Genomic DNA, 14,057 nt, shown 5'->3' with positions numbered 1-14,057 from the left:
CTGGTGCACGAATTCTTGCACAGGTGGGGTCCCTTGGCCTGGCTGGCAATCAGGGCCGATCGGTGCTGGCCAGCCAGGGGTAGGGACCGTGGGAGGTTGGCTGGCAGCAGGAGGTTGGCCGGCAGCAGGAGGTTGGCTGTGGGAGTGCACTGACCATCAGGAGGCAGCTCCTGCATTGAGCATCTGTCCCCTGGTGGTCAGTGCATCTCATAGCTACCGGCCGGTCATCCTATCCTAACAGTCGCTTAGGCTTTTATATATATAGATACGTGAGTACTGTGGGCAGTATCTCACATCTGTAACTAATGGTTCATCCAGCCAGACCAATGTTTGGCTGAAATTTGGAGTTGTATTCAATTGACCAGTCTCCAGAGAAAGTGGGAACCTGGGTTTTTCGTGGGTAATCAAGATAGGCACTAACTTGGACTCTTCTCCTCCTGCCCACCCCGTTAGGAAAGTGGGAGTGCCCGTGGCATCAGTGCAATGAGTGCAGCAGTGCAGCTGTTTCCTTCTGTGAGTTCTGTCCACGTTCCTTCTGTAAAGATCATGGGAAGGGGGCTCTGGTCCCCTCTGCACTGGAAGGCCTTCTCTGCTGCTCCGAACATGACCCCAGGGCTCCTGTGCCACCAGAATACTGGAGCAAGATCAAATGTAAATTGGAATCACAAGATCATGGAGAAGAAGCAAAAGACTGAATGGGTGGTGATTTCCTTTTTTCCTTTTTCTTTGAACAAAAAGGAAAAGCAGAACGTAAATAGATGGTGTGTTAGTAAAAGGAGAGACTGCTGCAGTGTGCACAGCCTTTGCCATCAGTACTGCCTTATTAAGAGACTGGGAGCCTGGTCCTGAGGCAGAAGCAGTTGGTGATATCTGGGTTTTGTTTGGTTTTGTTGGTTTGGTGATTCTTGAGTGGAGGTTTCGATTCCCTTGGTCCTTGCTTGCCTTTTATTGTGCTTCAAGGCCTTGCAGTTGGAAAAAGATATGTCTTTGCTTTTAAAATAAGAACAAAGAGAAAAGAAAAGTTTTGTTAATGAAATAAGTGTAAAGTCCTTGGGTGTAAAAAGCAAAAGTCTCAATCATTCCTTTATTTATTTTCATTTTTTAAAATGTTGAGAAGTGTAGTTCAGATAGTCTAATCAGTGTATGTGTGAGTGTGTTAAGTAGGAATTGGAGAAAGCCCTCTAGCAAAGGATATGATGATCTTTATATACCTCTTTACTGTGTAGTAGGTAGGCTAACTTCTCTTTCCCTTCAAATGTCTTTCATAGCCTTGGAGAAGGGTTCTATGGAAGCATCGAATCTGGCCTCTTGAAAACAAAATGCTCCCGTGGATTTTACCTCTGTGGTCTTAAACTAGGTGGGCTTTGTGATATGATAACTTTACCTAGAAAGTTATATAGTGTGGTTTTGGTTTTGGTTTTGGTTTGGAGAAAAAAAGAAATGGATGCGCTTACTGAGTTTAAAGTGTTCTCCATTGATAGTGGGTATTTTTGATGAAGTGCATTTATGTAGATATGAATGCAGTATTAGAGTGGTCATTCCTATTTCTTTTTTATACATATTTTTATTGATTTCAGAGAGGAAGGGAGAGGGAGAGAGAGAGAGAAACATCAGTAATAGGGGAGAATCATTGATCAGCTGCCTCCTGCACGCCCCTACTGGGGATCGAGCTCACAACCCAGGCATGTGCCCTGGCAGGGAATCAAACCATGACCTCCTGGTTCATAGGTTAACGTTCAACCACTGAGCACACTGGCCAGGCTCATTCCTATTTCTTGACACACAGATAAAGGCAGCTAGAGGGAGGAGACAAAAGGCACAGACCAAAAAAGTTGGATGATATAAGCACCATTTGCTGTCACACCCTGGTTGACTTGGAAAGAATTAAGGGTATTTTATTTTGTCTCTGCTTCCCTCTTCTAATCAAACATTCCCTTTATCAACTGACTCCTCAAGTTTCCTGGTGAAACTACACAGATGAATTTGAATTGTTTTTGAATAGCTCTTTTTGGTGTAGTTCCTATTGGGGTGGGGGTGGGGGGACAGGCACATCTCAAAGTTATATGTCAACAATTTCTATTATCTGATACTTAACATTGTCCCCGTAGAAGAAGGGGAAGCCCTTCTACAGGGTGTGTAGTAGCCACACAAATACACTTCATCTTAGGAACCACTTAGGAAAAGCTCCCAAGGAAGCAGTGTTAGCCAAAATGATTGGCTGTGGTGCTTGCATCTCATAGATGCAAGTGTACCAAGATGTCTGCCCACAAAACTCACTTGCTTTTAACCCTAGGAATATGTATATTCCAGTATTCCTTGTATGAGATAATTAGTAATGTCAGACATTGTTGTAACACTGTACTAAGTAGAAGTCTAGAATTAGCTTGAATGAAAGTTAACTTTCTCTGTGAATTTTGACTGCTTACATAAATTGCTGGTACCTGATAACATTTATTTTCCCTCAAGAAGTACCTTAGTAACGTTATGAAGGTAGGGAGGGTAGATGCTCTACCACACTCCTTCAGTTGTGTTATATGTGTTTCTTTTTCTTATCAATTTAGAGCTCTTCTCTGGAAAAAAGAAGAAAAGCTGTTTTGTGCCTCTCTTTTTTTTGTATGTAAATGTGCAATTATACTGGTTTTTGTCTTGTGGGGGGAAAAAAACAAAACAGAAAAAACAACACTACATTTCCTTTACTTAAGCTCCTAAACTGCCACTTGCCTGATTCTGGCAATTAATTTTGAGGTAACTTATTGGGCCTCCAATAGTTCTGTTGATTAGATATGGTCCCAAAAGAAAGAGCAAAATGGAAAATGCTATACATGTTAGCAACTTTAATTGCTGCAAGTAACATGGATTACATCTCGCCAAAACACTAACCTTTGCTCTTGAACAATTATATAGCTTGATGTCCTTTTAAAAAATAATTTAAGAAAATCTAGGTTTTATCATACTAAAACTTTATTTTATATATATATATGATAAATGTTTGCTTTTCTAAACTTACTAACATGAAGGATTTCCTTTCATATTCAAAATGTAACTCTTGTTAAAACAATATCCAACATGAAATCTTATCTCCTTAGTGCTATTTGATATCTGATGACTTTTATATGGCAAGCCAGGGTCTAGTCTATAAACACAAATACATTAGGTTTAAGTATTTTTATGCAGTTCTTCATTGTGTCACATTTTGTTTGTGTATCTATAATAGAGCTCTGCTGAGCCTTCTTAATTTGGGGGGCGGGGTGACTGATAGGATTGTTCTGACATTTCAGAAATCAGGGTAGAAAACAAAATAGCTAACCCTAGCTCTGGGTCTGTGCATGAGTGTTCTTTCATGGTCTAAGAAGTGGTTTTAGTCATGCCAGTGCCAAGGAGCTCTTCTTACACCTCCGTCGTGTTACTGTTGACTATTGAATACATGTGACGCTGCAGGTTCTGGAAGCAGAAAAAGAGTAAATTGTGCTTTAAATGTGCATAGTATACATGCACTGTGCTTGTCTGTGCTTCCCCAATGAAATACTCCAAACACACATTGCTCACTCAGTCTGAGGTGGTATTTGTTAACTTTTAACTGTATGTGGTCAGAACATACATGGTTGGTTTTTATTTTTGTCCAAAATGAAATAACTTAAAGCAGCTTGGGATAATGGTGGTATTTTTTTTAACCTCATGTTAATTCTTGGGAGGAAGAAGTGAATATAAGGTTTTTTATAATCATCATAAAGCATTGGAAATTGGATCTGTAACAACTAAAGATGAAATCCTGATAAAAATTCCAGGCGCTGTGCAGTGAGAGAGGGGCTGGGCCATGGCCTGTAGTGGCTGAGAAGGCTGAAGCAGCCCGAGGACACGAGTCACTTCTTCAGTGTTTAATCAGGGCTAGAATTAGGGGTGAGGTGGGGTTTCCTTCCTGTTTGTTTTAACAAGCTCCCATTCTATCTTAATTCTCAAAAATAATCTGGCCTAAGTTATAGAATAGGCTTACTTTTAGAATCATCGAAACTTGTATGTTCAAGGCAGGAACATATCTCAAAACTAAAATAATAATAATAATAATAATAATGGGGGCAGGTAAGACTGCTCCAGTTCCCTTCTGCCATTCCCAAGTATTTGTAAATAATGTTGTGCAATTCTGAGGTGATCATGTAAAGGACTCTGAGACAGGGCAGGTTGTTGGGCAACTCTTTCCTGGTTCATGAAGTAAGGCCTCCTTTTGGAGTCGTTTGTTGCATGGTATGTGTTCCAATCAGGGTCCAACCAGATCTGCAGTTTGGAAACAGATACATAGGCCAGCTGTACAGAATGTAGTCTCTGGACTACCCAGCATTTATTGCTTGTCTTTTGTTTCATTTTTAAACATAAAGCTTCCTTTAACGTTCACCTTAAAGTCCGCGTGCTGTGTCCCAGCAGGATAAGAACACAGTCACGGCTTGGGAAGCTACGTGTGACGTGCTTGTCCGTGAGGTACGATGATCCTGGGAAGCGGCTCCATGGGCAGTGCAGTTAGACTTGTCGTCCTTCCTACAAGGCTGATGTATCTAGCCACCCCAAATTGTCCAAGTTGCTGCAGACACGAAATGATCATTTGGAGTAATATCCTTTGACCTAGGGCCACATAGAACTGGTCTGTGGTTATTTGTCAACAAAGAAGAGAACTTTCTCCCATTTTCAGATTAGCGAGGGCATAGATATAATTAGCTTTGTCATGTATTGACAAATATTGAAAAGTTGGAAATTTGTATATACTGAAATCTACCAACTTTTACCTGGGGTGGGGCACAGGGAGAAAAGGGGGTGGGAGAGTAGGGTAAGGGAAGGGGGCGATGATGTTTACCACAGGTGCGAAGTAGTCACTTTAACTTTGAGACCTCTGCCTCATGAATTCAGGTTTTTTAAGTACTTGAAATTCTTCAGATTCTCCTTATGTTAACAGTTATTTTAAAATTTATGAAGTAGAAAGCATTGTTTTATATACTGTTTTGAAAATAGCCTAGTCTCTTCTCTTTCACTCGGATTAAAGGTGAAGTTCTGCAAGTGGGAGAGCGTGTTCACAGTAGGTTTCTCAGATCTAATGTACACATCTGAGGGAGAGACTCCTGCACGGGACGCCAGCAGCATTTTGATGAATATTTCCTATGTATGTTCTTTATCATTTTGTCAACCTAAGCACCTCTTATTTCTTTCTAATGTATGCCTGCCTGGGAAGGGGGTGGGGGGAATTTGCACTTATGTTACACTCTTGAAATGCTGGGTGTAACCTGTGTGTTTAAAAACCATTTCCATTCTTTTTTTTGTCAGTCCATTGCTTAAGTGACCAGTTAGGTGCTGTGGCACATACGTATGAAGGGGGAAGAGAGAGTTACCTGTTTTTTGGTAGCCTCTGAAAGTCATTAACATGTAATAAAAGGGAAAAGATGAGTAGTTGCCAAAGTCATTTATTCAGTCCTTAGTTTTCTTATGTGACGTTACTGTATCTGCATATTGGTAAGAAGCACCCTCAGGTTCTAGTACTCCCTTCCCTGCCCACCAGACTTCTGATATGCGTGAACGCAGATTATCTGGATTAGGTATTGATAAGGTATTCTTGTCAGTTTGGAAGTGGACTGGATAAAATTTGTTTATATCTCTCCCTTTATTTCATTTATGCTGTCACATACCCTATGTTAAAAAAGAAAATCATTATTGCCACAGACAACCAAATTGCTAAATGATGATTACAACTGGCTAATAATAAGATTCTTTTTATATACAAGGGTGTGTGCAAATTTGAATTGATATGAGAAATTCATTTTTACCCACTTGAGATATTGCACAAACACAGATACCTACAGATTCTGTTTTCATTTCCTTGTGATCTTTATCTATGATAACAACCTTTGTAGATTGGTTATTTCTGTACTTTATCTGTAATAAACTTTGTAGATCCTGTGAAATGTTATTTTACCTAAATCACTTGAGACTTGAGTCTTTAATAACAAAGCACCAATATTCACTAAAGTCAATCTCTTTTGAGTTTCTGTGACTTGGCTAGAAGCTCGACACTAAAGGATTAGTGACCATTTTTCCTGGGGGTGTTCCACTAGGGCATTACTGTATATCGACTTGATGTTGCCACACAGACTTCAAGATATATATTTTGGGGATTTTGTTGATTGGCCTATGTTTTATTGCATAGTGTGGAGTGTGAAAAGCTTGGTTAACCTGTATATAGATAGCTTATTGTTGACTCGTTATCGTGTACTTAGGATTGCCTGTAATATTTAAGCTGCTTACTGCTGTCTGTGCTGGTAGGAATATACAATTTTTGTATATTATATTTACTGAGATGTTGCCTTTTTTATTTTATAAATACTTTGGAATTCAAATGTGGTTTGTTTTGTTGGGGGTTTTTTGCTTCCATGAGGATTAATTTGGAAAGGTTTTTAATGACATTCCACTGATTTCAGATTTTGCTTGAGATTGACTTCAATAAATTGTCCTGTATGTTCCAAATTAAATATGTGGACTTGTTCATTGCCTGTGGTTTCTTGCTATAAGTCACTGGGCCAGAGGCCTTCCTGGGAGGGAGGGGACTGGCTGCGGTGCCGCCCCACCCAGTGTGCCAACTCTCAGACAGCAAGGCCTGCAGCACAGCAAGTCCTGTGTGCGAGCTAAGTACATCTTCCTTCAAAATGCAACGCTGCTAATAAACTGGGACCCGGAAATGCAGAGGTTTTGTGTTCGTGGAGGAAAGGTCCTTGGAGAATGGTGCTACGTGCTTTGGTATCCTCTGAGAATATCCAGGCACTGGCCAGTTGGCGAAGGACATGACTGGGAGGTTGAAATCACTTTCATCCCATTGGTTTATCAGACCGGAAGGTAGCCTGCGGGGCAGGACACTGGGAACTAGCTCCTTGACGAATGTACCGGAGAGCAGCACTGCTTGCTTTCCATCCCTTTTGGTAGGTGATCTGCTGCCGCTCCTTCCTGGACGGCACCTGGCCCGTCAGCCCGGCTGAGGAGGCTGAGCGCCTCGCCTGCATGCAGTTCACCGAGTGCCCGCCAGGGGGCGCCGACAGCCGCTGACACCCGGCCTCCGGGGCGGCCCGCGTCCTCGCCGCAGCGGCTGCCACGTCAGCGCGCGTCGGGGCTGAGCGGCAGCATGGCTCGGATGAGGAAGGCAGCGGCGGCCTTCGGGGCCGAACTGGGCGTGCGGATCGCACTGTTCACGGCCTTCCTGTAAGCGGCTTACGGATCGGACTCCAGGGCCCGACACCCTCTTGCATGGACCGGGTGGGAGGGGCCCCGCAGCGCTGCAGGCTCCTCCGAGGTCGCGGGGAGCCGGAGGGAAGCAGACCAACGTGCTCTGCACTTTTTTGTTTCCCTTCAGGGTAACAGAGCTTCTCCCTCCCTTCCAGAGGCTTATCCAGCCAGAGGAGATGTGGCTGTACCGGAATCCGTATGTGGAAGCAGAGTATTTCCCTACCAAGTCGATGTTTGTGCGTGGAGAACGAGCCCTTCCTCCTGCCCCTGGGGACTGCTTACTGGGCTTTAACGCTGGGAAGCCAAAGCGGTCATTCTGGCTCCGAAATGGGCTTTGTGGGAAGCTTATTACTCGCTTTGTTAATGTACTAAGATGTTGCTTCCTAATGTTTAAGAGTCAGGTTTAGGGCGCCCTCCCCAGTGCGTCTGTGAGCGCAGTGCCGAGTGTGTGGGGCCATTAGAGAGGCTGGACCTACTGGAGCACCGCCCGGGTGCCTTAACCCAGACACTGAGTTTGTCTTTCCTGGGAAGCGGTTGGGTCTGACATGAGTTCTGTAACTTCCATCCCTCTGCCTGTGGGACAGCGGTTCTCAACCTGTGGGTCGCGACCCCTTCGGGGGTTGAACGACCCTTTCACAGGGGTCGCCTAAATACATCCTGCATATCAGATATTTACATTACGATTCATAACAGTAGCAAAATTACAGTTATGAAGTAGCAACGAAAATAATTTTATGGTTGGGGGTCACCACAACATGAGGAACTGTATTAAAGAGTTGCGGCATTAGGAAGGTTGAGAACCAATGTGTGTGGGAGCTCCTTCACCAACTGGTTTTGTGGTTTTGTTTGATTGTTAACCTTTGACATGTTCTGGTTCAGGTCATTGCATTTCTCTCTCCACTGTCTCTGATCCTCCTGGCCAAATGTCTCAAGAAGGCAGACACAACGGACAGCAAACAAGCCTGCCTGGGTAAGAGCTAACCCTTTCTGGCTGGTGTCTTGTCTTAGTGCTGAAATGGGAAGGCAGGGTGTGGCCTCAGTGTGTGGAAGCCACCGAGTTCTACATTCCTGAAGTACTTGTATCTGCCCTGGACCCCACTTGTTACCCTGGGAGACAGAGAAATAGCACTGTAAGAACTTTGAACCTCACAGGTGTGCCTCAGAAATGGCTTCAGCCTGCACAGAAGTTCTCCCTGTGCCACACTGAGCAGCCAATTGCTGAGGGCCAGAATCATGTTGTTGTTGTTAATCCTCACCTGAGGATATTTTTCCATTGATTTTCAGAGAGAGTCAAAGGGAAGGGGGGAGAGAGAAACATTGATGTGACAGAGACACATCGATGGGTTGCCTCCGGCACACATCCCAACAGAGGCCAGGGATTGAACCTGCAACAACCAGGGTATGTTGAACCGAGACCCTTTGGAGTGCGGCTGGCATTCACCACTGTATAGTCAGCTTGAGCCCGACCATTCCTCTAACTCAGAAAGGCCGTGTCTGTTGTCACTGAGACAGTGACCATGCAATTCCTTCCAAGTGGATGCCACTAACGATAGGTTTGTCTTCCAGCTGCCAGCCTTGCCCTGGTTCTGAATGGTGTCTTTACCAACACAATAAAGCTGATAGTGGGGAGGTAAGTGACAAGAGGGAGCCACCAGTGCCTGCCTCGGCCTTCCCGCGGCAGGAGAGATGGTTGATGGCACTCTGGCACACATCTTTCTCCTTATCCTTCTCTTCTTTATTCTCAGCCTGTTCTTGCTCCCTTCCCTGCCCCTCAGTCCTGCGGGTGACACTGGGCTCTTTTCGGTCCCAAACAGCATTTCCCATTGACACCCACAGCAGTGTTCAGTGTCCTCTAGAGTACCCCCTGAAGCTGCACTTGCTGTGACTTGCTCTTTGCCCTAAAAGGTAACCATGTGCCAAAATAATACCTGTGCTGGCTTGGTTCCCCCACCCCCCCAAATTAAACACTGACCCTGGAAATAAGGCTTTTCTCTAGTGGTGACTATACTAGTCCAATCTCATGATTTTGCCTGGGACACTATTTAACCAACAGTTAACAGGATTATGGATATCTGATACACTAAAATATAATTTCTGGAGTTGTGACCAGAAATACATCTGCTCATTTCTTCCAGGCCACGCCCGGACTTCTTCTACCGCTGCTTCCCTGATGGGCAAGCCCATTCTGACTTGATGTGCACGGGAGATGAGGATGTGGTGAATGAGGGCCGTAAGAGCTTCCCTAGTGGACATGCTTCCTGTATGCCTACCATGCGGACTCTACTTCTGTGGTTTGGGAGATCATTGCATTTAACGTAGGAAGCTTGTGAGGATGGATACATCGTACTACTCTTGTTCTTGTATCTAGAAATTGGAGACACCCCCCCATCTTTTAAGAACCCCAAGATTTCACAAGCCTGAGCCTCAAATATTAGGGTAAATATTCAAGAATAGGGGAGGTAGTTTACCTTCATGAGATTTGAACATTTTATTACTATTACTATTGTATTATTTGTTAGATCTTACCATCTGGTACTAGTCATAGAAATATTAACTAACCTTTGACACTATGTGTCAGGTGTTTTGAAAAGCACTTTATTTTTTAAAATATGTTTTTATTGATTTCAGAGAGGAAGGGAAGGAGAGAGAGAAACATCAATGATGAGAGAGAAACATCAAGTGGCTGCCTCCTGCACACCCCACAATGGAGATCAAGCCCACAACCCGGGCATGTGCCCCAACCAGGAATCGAACCGTGACCTCCTGATTCATAGGTTGACTCTCAATCATTGAGCCACACCAGCTAGTGAAAAGCATTTTAGATTCTACCTCATTTGACACTCTACTAGCCCAATGAAGTGGGTACTATTATTTTTACGATTCCCATTTATACATGAGAAAACTAAGGCATTGAGAAGTAAAGTAACCTGCCCAAAGTCATACACCCAGTACTCCAAAAACTATTAGGATAAATATTAATTTTGGATCACAAAATAAAGTGTTTAATTTTTCCTTTAGTTTCCCTCTCCCTCATAATCAGTGTTCTACTCCAGAAATATATTTTTAAAAAAAAGGGATAAAACATGTTCATGTCCCCTGGCCTCCTCCTTGCAGATTAGTGAGTAGCTTCCTTTAAAACACACTTACAGGTCTTCCCTCTTCTAGTTGCGTTTGCTGGACTGGCCTTTGCTTCCTTCTACCTGGCAGGGAAGTTACACTGCTTCACACCACAAGGCCGTGGAAAATCTTGGAGGTTCTGTGCCTTTCTGTCACCTCTTCTTCTAGCAACTGTGATTGCACTGTCCCGCACCTGTGACTACAAGCATCACTGGCAAGGTAAGCAAGGTCTTAATGCCATGGAAGCTTCCATGTATCTATCACTCATCATTTTATCTCCAGCACCTGGCACAGAGGAGACGCTCACTAAGAGTCTGTTGAATGAATAAACCAGTGAGTATGGGATGGTCTGGGGCCTATACTAAGAGAATGCATTTATAACTACATGAAAGATGAGAAAGGAGACTGGACCTTTTAAAGAGATAACCAAGAATTAATGTCCTAATATTTCCATTATTTTGAGGCGTCATAAATTTAGAATAAACTATAAGATATGTTTTACAACAAACCTCAAAGCTCAAATTTATTTACTGTCTTAAAATAAAAATCAAGTTGTCATGAGATCTTGTTCAGAAATGAAACTAAAATTCAATGAACGTAAACTAATTTTTTTAAAAGAGAGATGACTCCTGAAGAGTTATTCCTTCCTCTAGAATGCTTTAAGTGGTGAAAACAAGGAAAACTGTTAATAGCATGAAGTGAACCTTTGTTACTCTTCTGAATTAAAAAAAAAAAAATCAATCTAATGTACTTGAAAAAGGCTTCTTATACTTAACTAAAAATGTGTTTTGCTTTGGTGCTTAGAGAACAATCTGATAATCCTATAAACTTTATGGTCAAACTGAGAAAGCCCTAAACCTGGGTTTTGGCAGCCCAAACAATGAGAATAACCTGGAGGGCCAAGTTCTCTATACTGTGTGCTGTCTGACATGATTGAAGAGACTAATACAGTGGTTCTCAAGCTTCCTAATGCCATGACCCTTTAATACAGTTCCTCATGTTGTGGTGACCCCCCAACCATAAAATTATTTTCGTTGCTACTTCATAACTGTAACTTTGCTACTGTTATGAATCGTAATGTAAATATCTGATATGCAGGATGTATTTTCATTGTTACAAATTGAACATAATTAAAGCATAGTGATTAATCACAAAAACATATGTAATTATATATGTGTGTTCCGATGGTCCTAGGCGACCCCTGTGAAAGGGTCGTTCGACCCCCCAAAGGGGTCGCGACCCACAGGTTGAGAACTGCTTGTCTAATATGATTAAGAGAAGACTTCATCTCCTCTCTCTTCAGATGTTCTAACTGGATCCGTGATTGGCCTGACATTTGCCTATGTCTGCTACCGGCAGTATTACCCTCCTCTGACTGATGCAGAATGCCATAAACCATTTCACAACACACTTGCACTTCCCACTGCACAAAAGAATTCTATGGATCCTTATCATCTTGATATTTAGAAACTGGAGCTACCTCAATGGAGAAGAATAGGTGAATCAGCCCCTCCTCTCTGGACCATGGGAAGACAAGAATTTCCTACCTTTTGACCTGTTAAAAGATACAAGTGAGGACATCAGCATTTCATTCTGTTCCATATAATTATGCAGTTTTTCCCCTGCTCACATGAATTCATCATGAGGAGTCACAAGGTTCCTTTTCACTACTGTATGCCATGCATTCTCATAAGAGATCCTTCAATAATACTCCAACAGCGTACGAATCTGGTTCATAAGATTGGTATCCCAAGGTCTACAGAGGTGTTTCTCCATATAATGCCTTTCTTGTTGTTGTTGTTAATCCTCACCCAAGGATATTTTTTCCATTGGTTTTGAGAGAGAGTGGGAGGGAGGGGGAGAGACAGAGGGAGAGAAACATAGATTGGTTGCCTCCCACACACACTCCAACCCTGAGGATTGAGTCTCCAACCGAGGTACATGCCCTTGACTGGAATCGAACCCGAGATCCTTCAGTCCATAGGCTGACACTCTATCTACTGAGCCAAACCGGCTAGGGCATAAATGCCTCCTTAGAATGATCTTGTCACAAGGAAGCCTTTACATAGCCCTACTTTATCCTAAAAGCTAGAGTCAATCCTCAAAACTTCATTTCCTATACCTCAAAATCTTAAAATTTAGGGCATGACCAACTACATTATTTTAGTTCCGTTTACTTTCTCTGGTGACAGTTCCATCAAGCCTTAACTAGGGGAGTATCCGTTTCTGGCTGATTTACCACTGCTTTGCATATCTTATCCAAGTCCAGCTAGATAGTGCTGTCTATTTTTAATACTGTGGACATAAATGATTTGTCAAATTACTAAGTAAACACAATAAAAAAGAAAATGGTTAGGAGTGTGGTTTCAGTGCTAATAACTGATGACTGTTTCTACCTCATGTGTCCTTAACTGTTCATGAGCTTCTTTCTCTCCCTTCATGACCGAAGATCTTCCCAAATGCATCAACTTTGCCAACTGGCTAAGGCAGGAAAGAAAAATAACAGAGATCATTATCTGAAGGACAAATCTTTTTCTGTCCCTCTTCATAATGAACTAAAAGGAACAATTACAGGATATCATTAGAATGGATGCTCTAGTACCTACAACTAACTTTCTCTATTGAGGTTATATGTTAAACTAGAGGCCTGGTGCACAAAAATTTGTGCACTCGGGGTGGGGGGGGGTCCCTCAGCCCGCCCTGTGCCCTCTCACAGTCTGGGACCCCTCGGGGGATGTCCACCTGCTGGCTTAGGCCCGCTCCCTGGGGTATTGGGCCTAAGCTGGCAGTCAGACTATCCCTCTGACAGCCCGGGAGCCCTCAGGGGATGTCCACTTGCCAGCGGGGAGCAAGCCTAAGCTGCAGTTGGACATTCTTAGTGCTGCTGAGGTGGGAGAGGCTCCCAGCACCACCGCTGTACTGGCAGCCGTCAGCCTGGCGTGTGGCTGAGCAGAGCTCCCCCTGTGGGAGCGCACTGACCACCAGGGGGCAGCTCCTACATTGAGCATCTGCCCCCTGGTGGTCAGTGTGTGTCATAATGACCAGTCATTCCCAGTTGTTCTGTTAGGGTCAATTTGCATATTACCCTTTTATTATATAGGAATTATATAGGATAGAGGCCTGGTTCATGGGTGGGGCCGGGTGGGGGTCCCGCTGGGGTGCCTGGCCAGCCTGGGTGAGGGGCTGAGGGCCATTTTCAGACTGGCCACACCCCCTTCAGGGTGGGGGTCCCCGCTGGAGTGCCTGGCCAGCCTGGATGAGTGGCTGATGGCTGTTTGCAGGCTGGCCACAGCCCCTTCAGGGTGGGGGTCCCCACTGGGGTGCCTGGCCAGACGGTGAGGGGCCGATAGCTGTTTGCAGGCTGGCCAAGCCCCCCAGCGGGGACCCTCACCCCATGAGGGTGTGGCCATCCTGGGTGGGGGGCTGATGGCTGTTTGCAGGCTGGCCACGGCCCCCAGCCACCCAAGCTCCCAGTGGAGGCTGGCTGAAAGCAGGTATCTGGGATTTATTTATCTTCTATAATTAAAACTTTATTGCCTTGAGCAGAGGCCACAGCCAGTCAGGGCAGGCGGGAAGCTTGGCTTCCTCCATTGCTGGGGCAACCAAGCCTCCTGCTTGCTCCAGCTCCGTGGCTGCGGCCGCCATCTTGGCTGGGTTAATTTGCATATAGTCGTTCTGATTGGCTGGTGGGC

General features: G+C 44.1%; 2 protein-coding genes across 6 annotated transcripts in view; both read left to right on the top strand.

Annotated features, from left to right (window-relative positions):
* Positions 1-6,503, top strand: part of NSD3 (nuclear receptor binding SET domain protein 3) — a 118,067-nt gene extending 111,564 nt beyond the window's left edge. For all 4 annotated transcript variants that reach the window (XM_070408410.1, XM_070408414.1, XM_070408412.1 and 1 more), the window contains one exon: positions 454-6,503. In XM_070408410.1, coding sequence (XP_070264511.1) covers positions 454-695 — 242 coding nt within the window. In that variant the 3' untranslated portion in view covers positions 696-6,503. The remainder of the gene's footprint in view (positions 1-453) is intronic.
* Positions 6,504-7,156: 653 nt separating this feature from the next.
* Positions 7,157-13,182, top strand: PLPP5 (phospholipid phosphatase 5). 2 transcript variants are annotated; one of them, XM_070408417.1, is made up of 7 exons: positions 7,157-7,224; positions 7,376-7,484; positions 8,128-8,218; positions 8,815-8,878; positions 9,384-9,508; positions 10,456-10,584; positions 11,669-13,182. In XM_070408417.1, exons 1-7 carry the CDS (start codon positions 7,157-7,159, stop codon positions 11,830-11,832), a joined length of 750 nt encoding a protein of 249 aa, XP_070264518.1. In that variant the 3' UTR covers positions 11,833-13,182. The 2 variants fall into 2 exon arrangements, with proteins under 2 accessions (XP_070264518.1, XP_070264517.1); XM_070408416.1 differs by having other exon boundaries at positions 10,414-10,584.
* Positions 13,183-14,057: the final 875 nt, after the last annotated feature.

This window comes from Myotis yumanensis, unplaced genomic scaffold (assembly GCF_028538775.1).
Source record: "Myotis yumanensis isolate MYYU_CA2020_CCGP unplaced genomic scaffold, mMyoYum1.0.hap1 SCAF_3, whole genome shotgun sequence".
NCBI lineage: Eukaryota > Metazoa > Chordata > Mammalia > Chiroptera > Vespertilionidae > Myotis > Myotis yumanensis.
Note: the sequence above shows the minus strand (reverse complement) of the source record. Positions and strands in the feature narration are given on the sequence as shown.

What these genes read in the sequence shown, in the direction of transcription:
- PLPP5 (XM_070408416.1), top strand. Translation starts at nt 7,157, where the DNA reads ATGAGGAAGGCAGCGGCGGCCTTCGGGGCCGAACTGGGCGTGCGGATC. An exon ending in GCACTGTTCACGGCCTTCCT is followed by an intron (nt 7,225 to 7,375) that starts GTAAGCGGCTTA and finishes GTTTCCCTTCAG; the next exon opens with GGTAACAGAGCTTCTCCCTC. An exon ending in CAGCAAACAAGCCTGCCTGG is followed by an intron (nt 8,219 to 8,814) that starts GTAAGAGCTAAC and finishes TTTGTCTTCCAG; the next exon opens with CTGCCAGCCTTGCCCTGGTT.